Source organism: Anabrus simplex, chromosome 13, assembly GCF_040414725.1.
Source record: "Anabrus simplex isolate iqAnaSimp1 chromosome 13, ASM4041472v1, whole genome shotgun sequence".
NCBI classification, from domain to species: Eukaryota; Metazoa; Arthropoda; class Insecta; order Orthoptera; family Tettigoniidae; genus Anabrus; species Anabrus simplex.
In genome coordinates, this window is record NC_090277.1 from 57,513,185 (window position 1) to 57,535,136 (window position 21,952).

General features: G+C 39.8%; 1 protein-coding gene across 1 annotated transcript in view; it reads left to right on the forward strand.

The window, feature by feature from the left end:
• Positions 1 to 21,952, forward strand: part of LOC136884743 (dystrophin, isoforms A/C/F/G/H) — a 1,317,506-nt gene that overhangs the window by 405,546 nt on the left and 890,008 nt on the right. The window contains exons 41-43 of the mRNA XM_068230054.1: positions 2,896 to 3,072; positions 5,883 to 6,026; positions 18,366 to 18,522. Coding sequence (XP_068086155.1) covers positions 2,896 to 3,072; positions 5,883 to 6,026; positions 18,366 to 18,522 — 478 coding nt within the window. The remainder of the gene's footprint in view (positions 1 to 2,895; positions 3,073 to 5,882; positions 6,027 to 18,365; positions 18,523 to 21,952) is intronic.

Genomic DNA, 21,952 nt, shown 5'->3' on the forward strand with positions numbered 1-21,952 from the left:
TGAGTTAGATGCTGCCACCTACTGTTAATGATACAAACTGCATTTACTGAACTGGGCTATCTAAATCTTGACAGAATTGCAAAATCAGACTAACTGATAGTTACTAAATGTTTGCATATAATGGTGCCACAGTACTGGCCCATGATGTGTGTCCGTTTTGGTATGATGTTAGTTTAAATTTTTTTTTAAATAGTTGCTTTATTAATGGTTATGAATTTCATGTTTTTGGTCCGTATTGAACTGAGAATAATATATAAGTAATAATAATAACAACGTAAACGTTTCCACCTTTTCAGTACTAAATTTAATCAAAGGTACTTTTCCAAGACAATTACACTTTCTCCCGCACCGTTCAGCCCCACCTTAAGCCCTCTTCCTAAGCCATATATAATTTTATATATGTCATTTCAATACAAGAACTTACTGATTTCCATGATAATAATTTTTACAATTTTTTTCTTTGTTAAAAACCTCTTAGTATGTATATTCCTTGTATTATTAACTATTACCATAATAACATCTCATTTAACTTGTTATTCTTTAAAATAACATTTTCTTAGGATTTCGCCAAAAGTGATCTTTGCTCCAATACGGCTGATGATGACCCCTAGATGGGTCGAAACTTGTACCGTGTAATTTATAATTTTGTGAATATATTTTAGTATTGAAAAGGTGGAAACGTTTACGTTGTTATTATTATTACTTATATATTAGTTGTTTTATGTCGCACTGGCACAGATAGGACTTATGGCGACAATGGGACAGGAAAGTACTAGGAGTGGGAAGGAAGCGGCCGTGGCCTTAATGAAGGTACAGCCTGGTGTGAAAATGGGAAACCACGGAAAACCATTTTCAGGGCTGCCGGCAGTGGGGTTCGAACCTACTATCTCCCGAATACTGGATACTGGCCGCACTTAAGCGACTGCAGCTATCAAGCTCGGTATGATGTTAGTTAAAAATGGAATAAAAATGCAGATATTATTTTCATTTTAATAATTCATTGCCATAGAAGAGTATTCAGTGCAATAAATTAATGTAAATTATCAAGTGTTATACAGACATTTATTGTTTCTTACTGGCCATGTATACAAAGCAAGTAAAGATGGCTTCTGCTTTTGAAAGTGATGGTGTTTGCAGATGGCTTGTTATTCTGGGGAGAAAGGAAGAGGAGTTGAAACAATATGGAATGACATTTAATGTCAAAAAGAGTGATGTGGTGATCAGAACTAGAAAGAGGGATAATGCTTGGAGGTGAGCAGCTTTGGAAGGTAGAGAGTTTCAAGTACCTGGGAATTATCATAGAGGAAAGTGGAAGAAATGATAAGGAAATAATTGAGCATGGAAGACAAGCAGGAGGAGCATTCCTGAAAAGTGTCAGAAGCTTGGTTTGGAGCAAGGATGTCCCTCAGAGAAGCAAAAGAGTGATATACAGGACGTACCATGTACCTATTCTGATGTATGCAGTAGAAACTTGGAGAGCTGTGACTAGGATACAGGCAAGTGAAATTAAATTTCTGAGAAGCAGGATAGGAGTGACAAGAGTGGATAAGATGAGAAACGAGAAGGTTAGAGATATAGTAAAAGAAGAGTCTCTACAGAACAGGAGAGAGGCATCTAGACTTAGATGGTATGGACACATGAAGAGAATGACAGAGGGAAGGATTCCGAGGAGGATGCATGAAATGGAGATAATAGGAAAACGAACAAGAGGAAGACTAAGAGACAGGAGGATGAAAGGAGTGGAAGAGTGTGTACAGAGAAGAGGAGAGGACTGGACAAGAGTGACGAGGGAGAAGAGGTGGGGAGACAAGAGGAGATGGAGAGGTTTATGTTCCAAGCACACCTGGTCAACAGCTGGAAACTGCATGTGATGGTGATGGTGATGGTCATGATGATCATGATGATGATACGAACATTTATTGTTTCTTATTGGTCATATTTTCTGGTTACAAACCAAGTAAAGATAGCTTCTGCTTTTGAAGGTGGTGATAATTTATGTGGACATAATCAGAGTCTTATCAGTGTTAGTTACAGAAAACGTAAAAAGCATCTCAGAAACTGGGAAATGAAAAAGCAGAAAAGGAAAAGGGCTAGTAGTGATTACTTCATTACGTGCTGAGGAGAACAGAGGGAGAAGAAAAGCTTGGGCAGAGACTGCTGTAAATGTGTGCGAAAGTTCATACTCTCCCTGAAAAATGGTAAAAGCATTTTGTGTTTTCACGTTCTGGCCCAGTATTTTGTGTTACGAGAGGACTCAGGAGCTGCGACGTTCGGAGATCCGAGGTTTGAATCCCGGTGCCACCAACGGCTACTCTGAATGAGGTTTTACTTTGAGTTTTTTCCGCATTCCCTCCAGACAAATGCTGGGATAGTACCTTATTTCAAGTCCCCTGGCACCTACCCCATGACACCAACCAGCTATCATTTTAGGAACCTTTCTTCAGTGGTCTGGATTATGATTAAGTGGCTGCATCTGATCATAATTTCTCCTACCCCTGTTGTGATTATCAATAAAACAGCTAAAGTTGTATGCCAGTGTTAAAAATAAAGCAACTTCTTTCAGATGAAAACAAAAAAAATATTTTTTATCCTCCAAAATTTTTTTCTTTTACATCATTGAGAAATTGGTTAACCCATTTTTGTAAAGTCATATGTTAATAATATACAAGACATACTGATCTGTTTTGTATGAGGTACTTTTGCATATTTCAGTGCATTAGTGTTCATTCTATCCCACTGTTGCTATAAAAACTATCTATATCGGTGCAACGTAAAGCAACTTGAAAAAAGTACTTGGGGACAATTTCAAGCATAATTGGCTCTTTGTGAACATTTAAGCATATTCTTCTGTTTTTTCCACATGTATTTGTCACTCCAATATATTGGTGTTCACAGTCGCTGGCTGAAGTGCAGAGACACTTGGTCAGGATTGCATAGCAGTTGCCAAGCTTTTGGAGACTGGCTCAATTCAGCGGAAGGTATGATCGCTGAATGGCAGACCAAAGAACTGCCTCTGGCAGAAGCCAAAGCTAAACAGAAGGATTTGGAGAAGCAAGTAACGATGAGACATCGGTAAGTAAGGTCATTAATATACAGCTTCTGATTTAAATTGTGTAGTCAATACATTGTCATTTCTATAAATGGAGATTAGGCTTCCTAACTGCATTACTGTTTGTGTTACTTGTTGTTTTTCCCCTGCAAGTTGTTCCATTTTGTTGTTTTGTAAGACAGGATGTGTTGTTGTCTTAAGTGTATTCATCCTTGAGAGCTACTTTTATTGTGGTGTACAGTGCGGTAGATTCTTGTCTAGAAACAAGATGATAATGGCGGATTATTGTTTATATAGAGTGGGGAAGGAACACTGAGTTAATATCATGAGTTACGTTAAATTGGCTGTTAAAACGTTAAAGCTTGTACAGGAAATTTGTTCAAGATAGAAAGCATGACTGCTCTGGGTCAAGTGCTTTTGAGCCTGTAATGTCTGTAACTTATGAATGGCATTCATCTTGTATGGGCACAGATTCTTTACCTTGGTTGCTCTTTGACATATGAAATACGAATACCCCGCCTCATAAGACAAACGACATAACGATTTCCTAGGAGACCAAAGCATTTATTTATTTATTTATTTATTTATTTATTTTAGTGCTAGGAGTGTCCGAGGACAAGTTTGGTTTGCCTGGTACAGGTCTTTCTATTTGACTCCCATAGGCGACCTGCACATCTGGATGTGGGATGATGATGATGATGATGATGATGATAATGAGGTAGGGAGGGGTTGAAACCTGGTGTCGGCATGTAGCCTACTCCTGTTGAATAACACCAAGGGGTCTGTTCAGAGCTTTACATCCCCACCCGATGGATGAATTGCCATCAACAATGCCATATGCCCGCACTTCATACGAACATAGTGAATTTAATCCAGCCTTTTGGTATGCAATCTAGTGATCAGAAATTGTATACCACCACCTCCTCTACCCTGCTGGCCAACATTCTGATGGTGAATTTTTTTCGATCAGTGGGTCTTGAACTGATCTACCGTGGTGTCAGACCGTATGGACTTCAACACCTTAACGATCGTGGCTACCAGGCTGGCTAGACCGAAACAAATGAGTCTGAACATCATCTGCCATGTCGGCCAAACCAGATGTGTGATGCTTTCCTCACTCCCTCAACAAAGACCCAGTTGTTTCCAATTCTCTCGCTGTAGCCAGTATCGTGTCTCTGTTAGGAGGATTGCGCACACCATACTATCTCCTAAACACATCCAGTAATTTTCCACTGAAAACACACGCTGAGGTAATGTGTAATTGTGTACTTCATCTTGAATGAATGTACAGTAAAACAACAAGCAAGCCAGCAACATGTAAAATTGATGCCTACTCCCAGAGTTTCTTCACATTTAGAAAGCAATCACATCTTCCTTCCTGCTGTAAGACAGAAATGGGGTTGTTCTGAAAACTGTTCGTTTTATGTAACCCTCTACTATCAAGTTGATAGGTTGTGGAGAGTAATCTGTTATGGTAGACAACTGAAATGGGTTTTGTAAACCAGGAATCACAGGTAATAAGGGAATTTAAATAGCAAATTTTGTTTAATTGTGTACTTCCTGTAAGCTTAGTGTGTACTGTCTTTGTTGCTGAATTGGTAAAGCACCAGTTGTCTTTGAGATAATATTACATTACTCAAGCTACTGTACTAAATGCAGTAATTCAACACAAAGAATGTATCATCATTATCATCTTCAGTGTCCCACTCCAGTCGCCCGTGTGTGGTTAACAAGCCTCCTCCACTCCTTTCTGTCCTTCCACTTTTCCTGATCCATTACTTCCGCCACGTCCAATCCGGCTTCTCTAATGTCCTTCCAAATCTGATCCATTCACCTTCTTCTCGGTCTTCCAACTGGTCTCTTTCCCTTAACCTCTCTTTCCAATTTCCTTCTTGCTACCTGTTCCTTTCCCATTCTTTTTACATGTCCAAACCATCTCAATCTTGCTTTCTGTATTTTCTGTACTAACGATTCTTTTCTCTGATTTTAATATTTGAATTCTATCTCTTTTTGTCTTTATAACCTATGCTCTTAAAAATTTCATTTCTACTGCTTGGATCTTACTAACTTGTCTCTTATTAGTTCCCAGCGTTTCTAGTCCGTATGTTACAACTGGTATGAAATACTGTTTGTATAATGTTAATTTCGTTCTCTTGGGTACTTTGTCATCCCATAAAAGCTCTCTGACTTGATGATAAAATGTTGTACCTTTACTTAGTATATTATTAAATTCAGTTTTGATTTCATTACTTCCATTAATAATGCTACCCAGATATGTAAACTGTTCTAAATTCTCTAACCATTCTACATCTATGTTCACTTGGCTTCTCTTCTCTTTTTCTCTTTTCTACAGTGCATGACTACAGTTTTCTTCTTACTAATTACCATTCCAAACGCCTTCAGATTTTACAAAGAATGTATACATTACGAAAATAAGTCATTAATATCTGAAGTACAATGGAACCTCACTTAGCTATTCACTCCTGCAGTTTTTGCAATTTTACAATAATTTTTTTAAACATTACTCCAAAAAAAATTAGCTCAGTTATATTTTCTTATTTATGTATCCAGTCCTTAACTGCAAAATATATTCACTTTTAGATTATAATTTTAATTTGGATTTACTTTTAGCCAGGACTCTTTGTAGTGACTGCTCTGCTGTTTAGAAAATGAAAAAGGAATAAGTTTAATGTTGTTCTGTTTTAGTGAATATTGTTGCTATTTTATACGAAGGTAATTTTTCAACATCATCATCTGCCACACCATTGATTTATAATTGATTATGGGAAGGAAGATAATTACAGTCCTTGTAATTTCTCTCCTTTCATTTCAGCATGATGTCAAATATGAGTGTTGCGTGCCGTGAGATCGTGGGCCGCTCTCAGCCGCCAGAGAGTATTGCTGTTCAGGAAATGGTGAACAAACTCCGTGTGAGGTGGCAGGTGGTACTTGCTGAACTTACCACAAGGAGAGATAAGTGAGTATGAGTCGTACTTCTGAGCGAGTGATGTTATAATTTAGAGAAGAATGTTAGGGACCACTTTATGAGGGAATGTACTGTTCTTTTGTTTTAAATATCTGATCACACATTAAAATTGTTGGGTCAGTAGAACAAACTCAGAAACTACACTTACCCTCCTGCTGTGTGTAATTTTATTAACACATACCTGCCAACTTTTAGAAATCAAAAATAGGAAGATTTTTTAATTCTTGGATTTTATCACATATATGGTGCTGTGGTTTAGGTGAAAGGAGGACAGGATAAAAGGCATACACATCTACAGTTACAGTGAGAATTGACCATTAAATTTAAAATCTTAAACTAAGAAAACATAAAAATGGTTACAAGAAAATGTACCTAATCATTCTTATTTATGACACATACAAATAATATTTATATCACACTGACACACGAAACGAAATGTATAATAGTTTCATTTACTGTATTAGACTGTAAAATGAATGGAAATTTTATTTGATAAGTATCTCTGAACACTTGGAGGTAACATCTGTTACGTCTTTTGGCCATAACATGAAGAGAAAATACCAGAAACTGTCACTGATACAACTCCCTGAAATACATGCAACTCATTGAAATTATGAAGTAAGAATGAACACAAATGCACTGAAATATGCAAAAGTACCTCGTACAAAACAGATCCGTATGTTTTGCATATTATTAACATACGACTTCGACAGGGGGTGGGGGTGAAGCACAGAACCGCAAGAAAAAACACGTGGCAACACGTGGCCTACAACTCCAACAAAAGTACGCACAGAAACAATCTTAAGAGCATGCAAACACACAATAACAAATTCATTCTTCTTTCGTCCCGACTAACTGAGTTGCTAGTGTGTTCTAGCTTTTCTCGCTTGTAGGATGATTGCCATCTCGAATCTTCAGCTGTAAAGCACACAAGCTGCAGTGGTGAGCGGGAAACACGTTATGTGAAGGCGACGGATGGTGCACTACCAAAATAAAGCATCAAATAAACATGCTTGAAAATGAGGTTGTGTAAATTACACAAGCACATAAGAATTTATCCTAGGGGAAGAGTATTGACTGTAGTGGAGGTTATATTGGTCAAAAATAGGAAGAAGTAAAAATAAATCGGAAAATCGGAAGACGAGTTAAAATTATTATTTATAAGTTTCATATTCCGTATTGATTGGATTCAATGTAATAGATAAGAAAAATGTTCCACCTATCAATACATTTATTGTGGATGAATTATTACACTAGTACCGGTTTCGACCTATCTTGGCCATCATCAGCTAGCACACAAATTTACAGTCATGGGATAAATTACAAAGAAGTTACTTAAGAGCATCCGGATGTCTGATAAAAAATGGAAGTAAAATATATTGCAGTATGTTGCGTTAAAATAGCTCTGATTAAAAGTAGTGATGGTTAGGATCAACTAAAACCTATTGATTGAGTATGGACATGAGTACGTAAACACATTAAAATATATATGCCACATCATAAGACACTAAAAATATATAGCACATTAAACACATTAAAATATGGTATTTTAAAAACGTCTATTAAAATTTGAGTTCATGTTGCGTTGCATTCATTCTTCAATCCTCTTGTAGTTCTTGTGTCGATTAAGTTGAATATCGAGAATGTTCTATGGTTGATATACTTTGTATTGGTATGTTATAAGAACTCTTGTCAGTAAAATTTGAAAATTAAGTTGATGTAGCAAGATAGGTTTTAATATCAGAGTAGTTGGTGGTGACACTTCTCTCGTCTATGCCTGTTATATGGTCGTTGTCTGTAAAGAAGAGCTAATATGAGTATAGCGTATGTATGAAGGAATGCCTGGATGTATGTGTGAAATGAAAAAAGTACTTACTGTTGTTGCTGTGGAGGTTGTGTACCGATATGTTTGGATATTTGTTGTGCTCTGCTGCGAGTATGTCTGGGCCTCATGTGAGCTGTGTGGATGGATGTTGGTGGAGGGGATGGAGGAGTGGCTATTGTGAAGGTAGGGGCGGGGTTAGGTTTGTGATTCGTCGGTTTGTTATGACGTGTGTTTACTAATTTGAGATAGTCGTTTTTTTATTGCAGGAATGACTTTGTCAAAAATGATACTGGTTTTCTCTGTAATGTCGTTAATGTTATGATTGGGGTTAGCGTATTGATCCAAAGTAATATAGAAATCTTCGGTTATACTCATATTAGCTTTTCTTTACAGACAACGACCATATAATGGGCATAGACGAGAGAAGTGTCACCACCAACTACTCTGATATTAAAACCTATCTTGCTACATCAACTTAATTTTCAAATTTTACTGACAAGAGTTCTTATAACATACCAATACAAAGTATATCAACCATAGAACATTCTCGATATTCAACTTAATCAACACAAGAACTACAAGAGGATTGAAGAATGAATGCAACGCAACATGAACTCAAATTTTAATAGACGTTTTTAAAATACCATATTTTAATGTGTTTAATGTGCTATATATTTTTAGTGTCTTATGATGTGGCATATATATTTTAATGTGTTTATGTACTCATGTCCATGCTCAATCAATAGGTTTTAGTTGATTCTAACCAGCGCTACTTTTAATCAGAGCTATTTTAACGCAACATACTGCAATATATTTTACTTCCATTTTTTATCAGACATCCGGATGCTCTTAAGTAACTTCTTTGTAATTTATCCCATGACTGTAAATTTGTGTGCTAGCTGATGATGGCCAAGATAGGTTGAAACCGGTACTAGTGTAATAATTCATCCACAATAAATGTATTGATAGGTGGAACATTTTTCTTATCTATTACAGACAAGTTTAAAAGCGGAAAGTTTCCGGGTAAATCGGAAGGGTTGGCAGAGGGTATGTTAATACAGGGTGAGTGGCTGCATGGTTAGAGGTGCATAGCTGTGAGCGTGCATTTGGTGATGATGGGTTCAAACACTACAGTTGACAGCCCTGAAGATGGTTTTCTGTGGTTTCCCTTTTTCACATCAGGCAAAATCCCTGCGGTAGTGAATTTTGATGACTTGATTTTACATTGTATCAGCTGACTGGTGACCCGATGCTGCTTTTAATTATTATCGGTTCGGGTCACTGGTGACTGGATGAATTTGACTTTGTTTAGTCCCTACTGTGAAATCCAGAACAGTGCTGGTGCACTTGTTGTGTGTGTTATTGTTCAGAAAACATTCCAATGTATTTACCCCTGCGGCAAATTTCCGATTCAACAAGTGCATGACCCAGAAATGACCCCGGAAGTAAATGTTAGTTTCTCGTTCATTGATCTGTTTTAATGGGAATATAGATGGGCTATGTTAATTATTTTTATATTGTGCTTGGTAACAAAATAATATCACAAAAAGACGAGGAATATAAATTTAGAACAATATTTACTCCTAATCATCTTATTAGTACATCCCAGCTCTTCCTTGTTTAATATCTTCCTTATTTTTATTTTTTCTGTTTTTCTTCCATTTTATTGCTTATTACATACTTGTAGCCCTAAGACTGAAGATGTGTATCTACCGGCCGAGTTGGCCGTGTAGTTAGGAGTGCGCTGCTGTGAGCTTGCATCTGGGAGATAGTGGGTTTGAACCCCACTGTCAACAGCCCTGATGATGATTTTCCATTGTTTCCCATTTTCACACCAGGCAAATGCTGGGGCTGTACCTTAATGAAGGCCATGACCACTTCCTCCCCACTCTTAGGCCTTTCTTATCCCATCGTCGCTGTAAGACCTATCTGTGTCAGTGCAACGTAAAGCATATTGTAATAGAATATCTGTATCTAGAAATTCCCACCCTTGCCCCCTCGTCATATCTCCTTCTTATCCATACCTCTTTTCCATTCTAATAAAATGTGAAATGGAGGCCAATTGGAAATGGAGGGAGAAGGACTTTGATTGTTGAGAACAGAGTCCATTGGTGGAGATTCAATTTTCAGACATGCGTACGTGAATTCTTTCTGTAGCTCCTGCCCAATGTGACCTGCTATTATGTTCATCTTTGTGGGTGTTTGTTCCTGTCTTCCTCTCCAGCTCTCTGCCTTCAGACTTGTTGACTTATCAGCAATGGCCTGGTAAGAAAGCTAGCAGGAGCAAAATATATGTATGACTAGGAAATAGATGGAGAGCAGCGACTTACCATGTAAGACTCCATGGATATAGTGATAGGCTATCACTCACTGACGAGTATGATTGTCTTCCTCAGATGTTCCTGGTGAGTCTGAGTTCTTAGGACACTGTGGAGGCCAATCCTTGAGCCACAAATTCTTCCACAGTGGTGGCAAACATTGCCAGCATTGAGATCCAGTTGTTGAGGGTTATTCATCCTGAGGAATGCCCTCTCTTTCTGAGCAATTCTCTTCTCAGTTTCAAGTCTCCGGTGTTGTTGTTCAGAGCTTTTAGAACTTTCATGGTTAAGACAGTGCCATACCAGGTGGTTAGCTGCTTTTGTTTCCCAGTTAGTGGTGTTCATGTCTGACTTTAGTATGTCCCTGATTTTGTTGTTGTTGTTGTTGTTGTTGTTGTTGTCCACAGTGGTATCGATGGCCACCTTTCAGTTAGGCATACATAATTTCCTTTGTCAGCCTGTTGCCATTTCTTGATGGATGCAGTATTTTTGTATCCGTCTCTTGGCACAGGCCAGAGCAAAGTGTAGCTTCCACCAAAGTCCCAGTCTCATCCATGGCTGTGACAATATGGAAGCTGCTGGGGTATGAGTGGTGCTGAGTAATGACATTTGGAGCACAAATAGTATCTGAATGTTATGAAAGGTGTTGCTCATAGGATCAGTCGTGCTGCAGTAGTGCCTTCTGGTCCAGTGAGGAAAGTAATGCCAAACTACCTCACTCCTCATCTTGCTTAGTACGCCTCATTTGGGCTCTGCCATTGGTTTTTGTGGTTTTCCTCTAACTGCACATCCTTTGGTGGTGCTATTTGAGGATCCAACCAGCCTCTGGGATGATGACCTAACAGACAGACAGACAATTTCCTTTGAGAGGTAAAAATCAGACATACGAATGACATGACCTGTCCAACAAAGTCGATGTTTCATGATCATAGCCTCACAGCTTCTTCCAAGATACTGATCTTAGTTCGGTGATCTTGCCATTTAACCCTAAGGATCCTTCTCAGACAGCGCTGATGATATTTCTTCAGGCACTTTATGTGCCTCCTGTAAGTGGTCCAAGTTTCACAGCCATAAAGGAGTCTTGGTGTATAGTACACACAAAACAAAAACATAGGTCCAAGGACGAAGGCGGCAGCCGTAAATTTTTGGCCCAGGTTTTTATTTTGTGTGTACTCGACAGGAAATGAGAGGTATGTAGATTTCACTACAAGACAAGGAGTCTGGCAAGGCTGTAGTTCTAGTCCTCTTCTTTTCATCGTATACCTCGACTAAATTAAGAACTTGCTTCATGAGAGGACCAAGAAGATGTCAGTTGGAAATTACCTTATTTACGCGAATAATCCCCACACCCTAACTTTAGAAAGGCTGATTTTGGAAAAGAAAAAAAAAGAGCGAACATTGGCGCAAAAAACCCGCACCCCAATTTCGTGCCTTAAAATTTTAACAAAATGTGCGGGTATTATTTGCATAAATACGGTATCTCACGTGGCCAGTAAGACTTCCTGACCTAGCATTCACTGATGACTTGATTGCTGTTGCCTCCAGTGAACAAAACCTACAGCTCAACATCAACGTATGGGTGGAATAGTTGAAGAAATAAGGCGAATAAGGTGAATGTGGACAAGATGAAGGCGAAGACCATGGTCATCTGTAGAAATGAGGAGGCTCTCACAGTTATGGTCGATGGTAAACTATTGGAGCAAGTCCCCAAGTTCAAGTATCCTGGATCAGTAGTCAGCTCAGATGGGAAGATGGAGGAGGATATATAAGAGAGAAAAGGAACAGTAGGGCGCTTGTTGAATGCCATCCGAACAAACTTCCTCAACAAGGAGATCTCCAAGGACACAAAGTTAGCTGTGTACAAATCTACCTTTGTACCCACACTGACCTATGGCTGGGTACTAACGGTATGCACGAAGAGCAGAATCCAGGCGGCAGAGAAGAGATACCTGCGGAAAGTAGAGACTAAAGAAACCCGGGAAGGACAAGATCTAGAATACAGTCATCCAGGGAGTACTGAATATAAAACCTCTAAAGAAAACCATCCAAGAATACCAGTTGGGATGGTTTGGCGACGTTCAGTAGATGGATTAAGTAAGTGTTCTCTATCATTGCGGTCTTACATTGTAAGATGCTGCTCTCCATCTGTTTCCTAGACAAATATATATTTCATTTCTGCTAGCTTCCTTACTTGAGCATTCATGATTCGACTTCCTTTCCTGTACTCTCATAATTTTTTTGTCTTCCCATTGGCTAACACCACTTTTGTCTATTGTCTCTCATTCTTTTCTTTTCGGACACATTTTCTCTTCCACTGCATATCCCATCTTAGACATGCTGCAGTTACTTAAGTGGGGCCAGTATCCAGTATTTGGGAGATAGTGGGTTCAAACCTCATCGTCGGCATCCCTGAGTTGGTTTTCCATGGTTTCCCATTTTCACACCAGGCAAATGCTGGGGCTTAATTAAGACCACGGCTGCTTCCTTCCCATTTCTAGCCCTTTGCCATCCCATCGTCACCATAAGACCTAACTGTGTCGCTGCAACATAAAACAACTTGAACAAAAATAAAAAGACAGACGTCATTCCTGTCTGTAAAACAGGGTCTAGTCCACGTGCGTGACACTAACCTGTCATCATGCGGGAAAAGTAGCAAAAGGGGAAGGGGGAAAAAGATGCAATGCATTTTACTTACCGGAGGACAGCAAGAACATACACAAAATTCACTTTGAGCTGTTCTCTTTGCTAGTCTCCATAGATACTGAAGAACTATTAGGAAGTTGATTGTATTGTTGATTAATACATGTCAGCCTAGTTAAAATGAACATGGTGCCTGAAATCCAATGCGGAGGAAAGAGAACAGAACTTTTTTTTATTTCTTTTTAGTGCATAGCTGTTATCTGATCCTTTAAATTAGTGTCTTACTCATGCCAGAGAAAATAAAACAAGGAGAAGAAGGTTGGGTTTGTTTTTATGGGCTTGTGTACTCCTGTCCCCTCTGGTGGTGACAGACACAGCTGCAGTGACATGCCACCCACATGAGGTCACCATACGGATGACATAATAATTAGTTAAAATGTCCTGAGTGCTGCTGCTTTCATTGAGTTTGTTTTAGTGGCCTGCTGTCCTCAACATAAGGTGTTAGTGAAGTGTGTGTGAGATTGGATACCTTGCGATGGCTCTTGGTTGGATATATAACCAGTTTGGAAGGTACCGTACAGTGTTTGATTTAAAGGGGTGCTTACCGCCTTGAGACTGTTGTTATTTTCTATCTATAAGGATAATTGAAGTATGGGCCACGGAATTCGTGGAAAATAATATTTTACGAAAAGTTTTAGAACTTTTAGTTGAATCGATATTTTATAACACAAAGTTTCGAAATGCACAAAATTAACTATTTAAGGCCTGTATATAAAGGAATAAGAAACAAAGCCCCTAACTAAGGGTTAGAGAATATTAATGCTAGTGTTCTCTTATGAAAACAAAATACATGTTTTCAATACTCTGACTTAAGTTCAGGTTCTTGCTACTGTGACAGGTGTTGTTTTTCCAAACTAATGGGAAATTACTTTTTATTTTTCACACAATAATTTACTCTAGTCCACTAATTTACATTGTCTGACCTAAAATTACTTCACTCTCTTCCCCTCTTCTCTTCTCTCCTCTCCTCTTTTGTAGCAGTAGGGCAGTTGAGAATCTCACTGTAAAAATCACAGCGTTATGCTGAAATGCATTATCCTTATGTCTTGCAATTCCTTTTGATCAGTCGATACTGGTCGTTCTGGATATGCAAGCTGTGTAGGTAGATATAGGATATTTGAATTACTAGTTACAAGTTTGAAAGTATGTACCAACATACTACCTGTGAAGAATAAAACCACATTCAGCATTAAGGGAAGGCATCATAAGTTATAATTTTCATTTCCATGTTGAAGTATAACTTAATATAATGGGAATTAATTCCTATTATATAGGAAGGCCTGTCAGAAATACACTGGCATGTGTACTTTCATCTGGAAATGACAGCTCCGCACTTAATAAGAGTGTTCCTGACCATAACTCCATTGTGCGAAACATGCGACATTTGCATTTTCAGAAGAAAATGATTCAGTTACACTGTTTTTTTACATAATACACTGACTGACAGAGCAAATGCAACACCAAGAAGGAGTGGTCAGAACTTTATGCCAATTGCAGGGTAGACTGACGTCACTGAGGTATGCTCATGATGTGAAATGCGCCGCTGTGCTGCGCACGTAGCGAACGATAAATGGGACACGGCGTTGGCGAATGGCCCACTTCGTACCGTGATTTCTCAGCCGACAGTCATTGTAGAACGTGTTGTCGTGTGCTACAGGACACGTGTATAGCTAAGAATGTCAGGCCGCCGTCAACGGAGGCATTTCCAGCAGACAGACGACTTTACGAGGGGTATGGTGATCGGGCTGAGAAGGGCAGGTTGGTCGCTTCGTCAAATCGCAGCCGATACCCATAGGGATGTGTCCACGGTGCAGCGCCTGTGGCGAAGATGGTTGGCGCAGGGACATGTGGCATGTGCGAGGGGTCCAGGCGCAGCCCGAGTGACGTCAGCACGCGAGGATCGGCGCATCCGCCGCCCAGGGGGTGGCAGCCCCGCACGCCACGTCAACCGCCATTCTTCAGCATGTGCAAGACACCGTGGCTGTTCCAATATCGACCAGAAGAATTTCCCGTCGATTGGTTGAAGGAGGCCTGCACTCCCGGCGTCCGCTCAGAAGACTACCATTGACTCCACAGCATAGACGTGCACGCCTGGCATGGTGCCGGGCTAGAGCGACTTGGATGAGGGAATGGCGGAACGTTGTGTTCTCCGATGAGTCACGCTTCTGTTCTGTCAGTGATAGTCACCGCAGACGAGTGTGGCGTCGGCGTGGAGAAAGGTCAAATCCGGCAGTAACTGTGGAGCGCCCTACCGCTAGACAACGCGGCATCATGGTTTGGGGCGCTATTGCGTATGATTCCACGTCACCTGTAGTGCGTATTCAAGGCACGTTAAATGCCCACCGCTACGTGCAGCATGTGCTGCGGCCGGTGGCACTCCTGTACCTTCAGGGGCTGCCCAATGCTCTGTTTCAGCAGGATAATGCCCGCCCACACACTGCTCGCATCTCCCAACAGGCTCTACGAGGTGTACAGATGCTTCCGTGGCCAGCGTACTCTCCGGATCTCTCACTAATCGAACACGTGTGGGATCTCATTGGACGCCGTTTGCAAACTCTGCCCCAGCCTCGTACGGACGACCAACTGTGGCAAATGGTTGACAGAGAATGGAGAACCATCCCTCAGGACACCATCCGCACTGTTATTGACTCTGTACCTTGACGTGTTTCTGCGTGCATCGCCGCTCGCGGTGGTCCTACATCCTACTGAGTCGATGCCGTGCGCATTGTGTAACCTGCATATCGGTTTGAAATAAACATCAATTATTCGTCCGTGCCGTCTCTGTTTTTTCCCCAACTTTCATCCCTTTCGAACCACTCCTTCTTGGTGTTGCATTTGCTCTGTCAGTCAGTGTATTTATTTTGCTGCTTTTCTTAGTCTTTTCAAAATCCCGGTTACTCTGAGATTTGTACAGGATAAAGCGGAGGCGGGACAGATTTTCCTCCTGGTACTCTGGTTTTCCTTGTCAACTTTCATTCCACACTGCAATATCTTATCGTTTCATCTGTCAGTGATTAATCACTTAATCATTGCCCCAGAGGGGTGCGAAATGCCTCGGCAGCTGGAACAATTCTTATTTCATTCCTGAACTGGTCGAATTACTGGAAACAGGCTGTGGATTTTCATTTCTAAGACTTCTTAAAAATGATCAAGATTTCCAAAACACTAGATTTTATTTTTTGCAGCTTCTTGTCCGACTTAATGTTGAATGTCAAACTGTGATGGAAAAACAAAAACAAAAAAAAACAAAACATAAAAACGGACGGACAGATGGGACCTAACAACCGCCAGTTGCTCAGTAACTAACAACTAAGCATTGCATTTATGATTAAAAAATGAAACCCCTGGTAAAAGCTATTGTAAGTGAATATGAATCCTGTAAGTAAAGTCATCCAGATATTTGGGAAGTTTGTTAACATGGAATGGAAACTGTACAGAAGAAGTAAGAAGCAGAATATCCATGGGAAAAGCTTTTGGAAAGGTGAGAGGACTTTTGAGATCTAAGGCAATCTCTATTGATATAAGAAAGAGGTTTGAAAAGTGTTTTGTGTCGAGTGGAGTGTAGTGTCATATGGAGCTAAAAGGTAGACAATTAGAAAGAAAGAAAGAAAGAAAGAAAGAAAGAAAGAAAGAAAGAAAGAAAGTATTTTGAAAGTTTTGAAATATGGTTGTGTTGAAGAATGGAAAAAGTGAAGTGGACAGATAAAGTACTAAGAAGAGTAGAAGAGAAGACACACCTGATGAAATCGTTAAGGAAGAGGTTTGTATCCTTGTTGGGTCATGTATTAGGGCTATGTAGAAATTGTCAACAGAATGTGATAGAGAGAAAAATAGGTAGAAGAAAAAGAATAAGAAGAAGGTTTAGAATGTTAACAGATGTCAAACAAGGGCAAAGCTATGAACAACTGAAACAGGAAACACGTTGCTCAGGACAGAGAATCATGGAGGATGTCCAGTTGATACCTGTCTCAAGACAAATTCGAAGAAGAAGAAGAAGTAGTAGTAGTAGTAGTAGTAGTAGTAGTAGTAGTAGTAGTAGTAGTAGTAGTAGTAGTAGTAGTCTGTGTCATCTTTTGTCGTGAATTATACAATGATTTACTGAAACAAATGACAAGTCTTCTTGGCTTGTACTATCACGAATATATAGGTCTTACATGCTTGGATTTGTCTGCGCAGACCATATTCGCAACAAGCGTCTGCATGTCTGGTCTGCAATGTTCATGCTGCATTCACAAATACAGCTTTCACATGGCCCTGAATTCGTACAGTAGTCCGACAGTCGGGCTCCTTGGCTGAATGATCAGCGCACTCGCCTTCGGTTCAGAGGGCCCTGGGTTCAAATTCTGACTGGGTCTGAGATTTTAACCATAAGTGGTTATTTCCGCTTGCTCGAGGATTGGGTGTTTGTACTGTCCCCAACATTCTTGCAAAAAAATACAAAAAACACACACCCACATTCACAATCACTCTCTCTCTCTCTCTCTCTCTCTCTTCTCCACTACAATAATGTGCAGTTACCATACACAGCAGATGTCGCTCACTGTCGTTGGAGGGTCTGCCTTACAAGCGCTGCATCAGGTGAGCCGAACATGTCTCAGGCACTCCCACACTAAAAGCTATACAAGAAACAAACAAATCTGATAATGTTTCAAAAATGGTTTTCACAGCCACAGATCGTAAAATCTCAGGAATCTTTCGGGTGTTTAGGCCATGTGCGTTTGCAGAGTTTCACTCAGATGTGCTATTTGGGCCCATCAGTTGGATTGTCACGCCCCTCCAGATGCACTCAGCTTAACTGCCCTAAAGCTGGTTCTATTCCAGAGATTTTAAAATGTGACAATGTAGAATATTTTCTTTTCATAGCCAAATTAAATAAATTAGCATATCAGATGATTCTTCTGCTTAGTGCTAATGGACAAAAGACTGGCTTCGAAAACGCACAACTCTCTCGCATGTTAATTATTTGAGGAACTAAAATTTAAAAAATATGACTAGTTTAACAATCTGAAAATAGATGGACAGATTCTTAGTGCTATTGCAGACTGTCACACTGTATTTAAGGAAGCAGGATAGTGTCATAGTTAAATTTATAAGTGTGCAGTTTGTGTTCCAACATGTACAATTATGTGAATCCTGTGATAGCCATACTTCAATTGAAAATTAAACACTACATTGCCAAAAGCCAAAGAACTGAGCCAAAGAACATGGACTATAGTTCCTCTGATGGCAGTTTATTTACACAAGACCACTCTCTGACTTGTCTGCACGAATTCAGTCCCTACGGACAAATCTGGGTAAATGTGTGAGTGGAGGTGGGTGGGTTAATTTGACAGTGACGTAGCGTGTAACGAGTCGCTGTCAGTCTTATCAGTTCTTTATATTAGTTTAGTCTCAAGTTATATGCTAGATAATAGCCACTTAGAGCCCAGCCTTAAGTTAAGAAGAAGCAAACACATTGTGAAGTGCAGTGCTTTGTTTCTGTTCCAGGATTCAAGCAATGGAAGCTGCCAGCGGTGGAAAGGGAGATCCTTCCAATCTTGTTGACAGTATCCAGTCATGTTTGGACCAGGTGAAAGCACTTCTGGCTTCCACTGCAAACCCATCAGATGACACTTCGCTGGCTGTCAGACTTAGTATGGTCAAGGTAAGGACCACTTGTGAAAATGCAGGTTTTAATTTTAAGAATATTCGGTTATGATATGTGTGTATTATCCCTAGTTGCAGTTTGAGGATTGTGTAGGCAGTAGGCGCTTTGTTAATTTATACAGACTTCGAAGAATAGTGTCTTCCTGAACAGAGTTCAGCTAGATCAATCATCATCATTATTATCATCATCATCATCATTATTAATTCCCCTTTTCTAGATGACACCTGATGGGGGCCAATATGGTTCCTCTCCACTTTGTCCTGTCTCTCCACTATTACTCATCCAACACTGTGTTCCAGACCAGGCTCCGTTGTCCTATGCTGTTCTTCACGGAGTCCATCCATCGTAATCTTGGTCTTCCTCTTCCTCTCTTCCCTGTCATCTCTCTTTCCAGTGCTCGTCTCTGCAGGCTTTCTTCTTTCATTTACCGGGCGAGTTGGCCGTGCGTGTAGAGGCGCGCGGCTGTGAGCTTGCATCCGGGAGATAGTAGGTTCGAATCCCACTATCGGCAGCCCTGAAAATGGTTTTCCGTGGTTTCCCATTTTCACACCAGGCAAATGCTGGGGCTGTACCTTAATTAAGGCCACGGCCGCTTCCTTCCAACTCCTAGGCCTTTCCTATCCCATCGTCGCCATAAGACCTATCTGTGTCGGTGCGACGTAAAGCCCCTAGCAAAAAAAAAAAATATATCTTCTTTCATCCTCTTGACATGTCTAAACCATCTCAGTCTGTTCTGTTCCTGTTTGTCATTTAGTTTTTGCACATTTATCTCTTCTTTTCTCACTCTATCCCTCCTTGTCTTCTGTTCCATACTCCTCAGGAATTTTATTTTAGCTCCCTGTACTCTACTCTCATCTTTCCGAGTTACTGTCCAGGTTTGTGCTTTATAGGACATTATGGGTAGGCCTTTAGTCTTTATTGATACATCTTTATTCCATATTAATCTCCGTACTTGGTGGTAAAAAGCACTCCCCAGTTGTATCCTTATACTTATTTCCATACCCAGTCTTCCATTTTCTGTCTCTTCACTTCTACTATTTCCATTTCCTTTTCTCCAGTTATGATAGCTCCTTTTCTTTCTTCACGTCCTATACTCATTACAGTTGCCTTGCTCTTCTCCACATTGATCCTCAATCCTCATTGTTCAATCCTTCTATTCGGTACATAAGCTGTGGTTGTACCTCATCTTCTTCCCAGATTGCAGCTACATCCACAAACATCATTACATTCATTCTTTCCCTTATATAATCTTCCACTGCTGCCTTTATGATGTCATCCTTCACCATTATGAACAGTAAAGGTGACAACACACTCTCTTGCTTGAGAGTTAGATCAATAATACCTCATGAAATGAAACGTTACATGCTGTACTTTAGGAAGTTGATAATAAAGATCTGAATTACGTAAACAGAGTGATGAGTATGTTAAGCTTTCTTTGGTAGACCAATGAATAGTTACGGTACCTGATTTGATGACACCAATATTCTCATTAAGTGGTGATAATTGTTTTAGGAGGAAGTACAGTTTTGCTAGAAAGTTTAGGGACACGTTATTGTTTGAACACTTGCAGCCCCTGTTCCTATATTATTAGGTGTCATAATATCTCTAACGATTAATTAATATTAGGAAACAAGTATTTTGGCACAAACTAGGCATTTCAATGATCATCTTTACCCTTTCTAGAAATCTGTATAGATTTTTAAGCAAAAGAAAAATGTACTTTTTTGACAATAAATTGTAAAATAACTGAGTAACTAACGGTGATACAATTTTGACTTGTTACTGGACTGTTTATAACATATTATATTTTAAATTAGCAAGGATGAAGTGTCACTTTAAATATTATTTTGCAAATATCCAACCACTTTCCGAGTTTCGCTTTTTCTATACAATGTTGGGAGAAAGCGTGGAATAAGTTTTTTGTTGTTGTTATGACTTCATAACTTCCGACTGGAAGCACTTAGTGCGTTGTCGTTTCCACAACAGCATACTTTGCGTTCCGCTCTGTAGTCGAGACAGGTTAAGTGCGCGCTAGGTGCTTCAATTTGGAAGTTATATCAAACAACTTATACCATGATTTCCCTCACCCTTGTCTAGAAAAACCAAAACTCGGATAATGCTCGGACTTGTACAAAGTAATATCTTCAAGAGACATTTCATCCTTAATGATTTAAAATATATTACGTTAGAAACAATCCAGCAATAAATAACAACTGTATCACAGTTTGTTACTCTCTTTTTTTTTTTCATTTTATTGTCAAAAAATAATTTTTTTTTTGTTTGCTTAAAATATTATACAATACTCTAGAAGGACTAACCATAGTTGTAGAAATGCTTACCGGTAGTTTGCGCCAAAGATCACTTGTCACCCAATGTTTAATTAGGGTCAGTTAAGAACATTGTTGTGCCACCTAATAATGTAGGTACAGTGTCGCGAATGTTGAAATCATAGTGTGTCCCTAAACTTTCTGGCAAAACTATACAACTGGGCGACCATCCTCTGTTGACACTAATCAGAGGGAAAATTGGAAGAGGTCAGAAACTTCGAAGAATGAAGATATCGGCAAACTGAGCAAGTTCGCCGTGCGGTTAGGGTTGCGCAGTTGTGAGCTTGCGTTCAGGAGATAATGGGTTCAAACGTCACTATCAGCAGCCCTAAAGATGATTTTCTATGGTTTCCCATTTTCACACCAGGCAAATGCTGGGGCTGTACCTTAATTAAGGCCATAGCTACTACTTTTCCACTCCTAGCCCTTTCCCATCCCATTGTCACCATAAGACCTATCTATGTCGGTGGGATAAGACATACGCACATACATCATGATTATAGACAGTTATGTCTTTCAGCGTTCAACCTGCAAGCCTCTGTGAATTTACTGAACGTCTCTACAATCCTCTATTTACAACTAGTGCCGTGGCCTCATTTAGTTCTATACCTCTTACCTTTCATATCATTAGAAACTGAGTCTAGCCATCATCACCTTGGTCTCCCTCTACTTCTCTTACCCTTCATAATGGAGTCCATTATTCTTCTAGGTAACCTATCCTCCTCCATTCGCCTCACGTGACCCCACCATCGAAGCCGGTTTATTTGTGCAGCTTCATCAATTGAGTTCATTCCTAACGTAGCCTTTATCTCCTCATTCCAAGTACCCTCCTGCCATTGTTCCCACCTGTTTGTACCAGCAATCATTCTCTCTACTTTCATGTCTGTTACTTCTAACTTATGAATAAGATATCCTTAATCCACCCAGCTTCAACTCCCGTAAAGTAAAGTTGGTCTGAAAACAGACCGATGTAAATTGTACCAAAAAAAGGAAAATATCGGCAAAAGAAAGGGATAGGCCTCGAAGGGTGTTAAGATGAAGGACTCCCTAGGCTTCAGAAACCTAATACTTCTGGGTCAGAAAAGAACAAGAGTTGACCA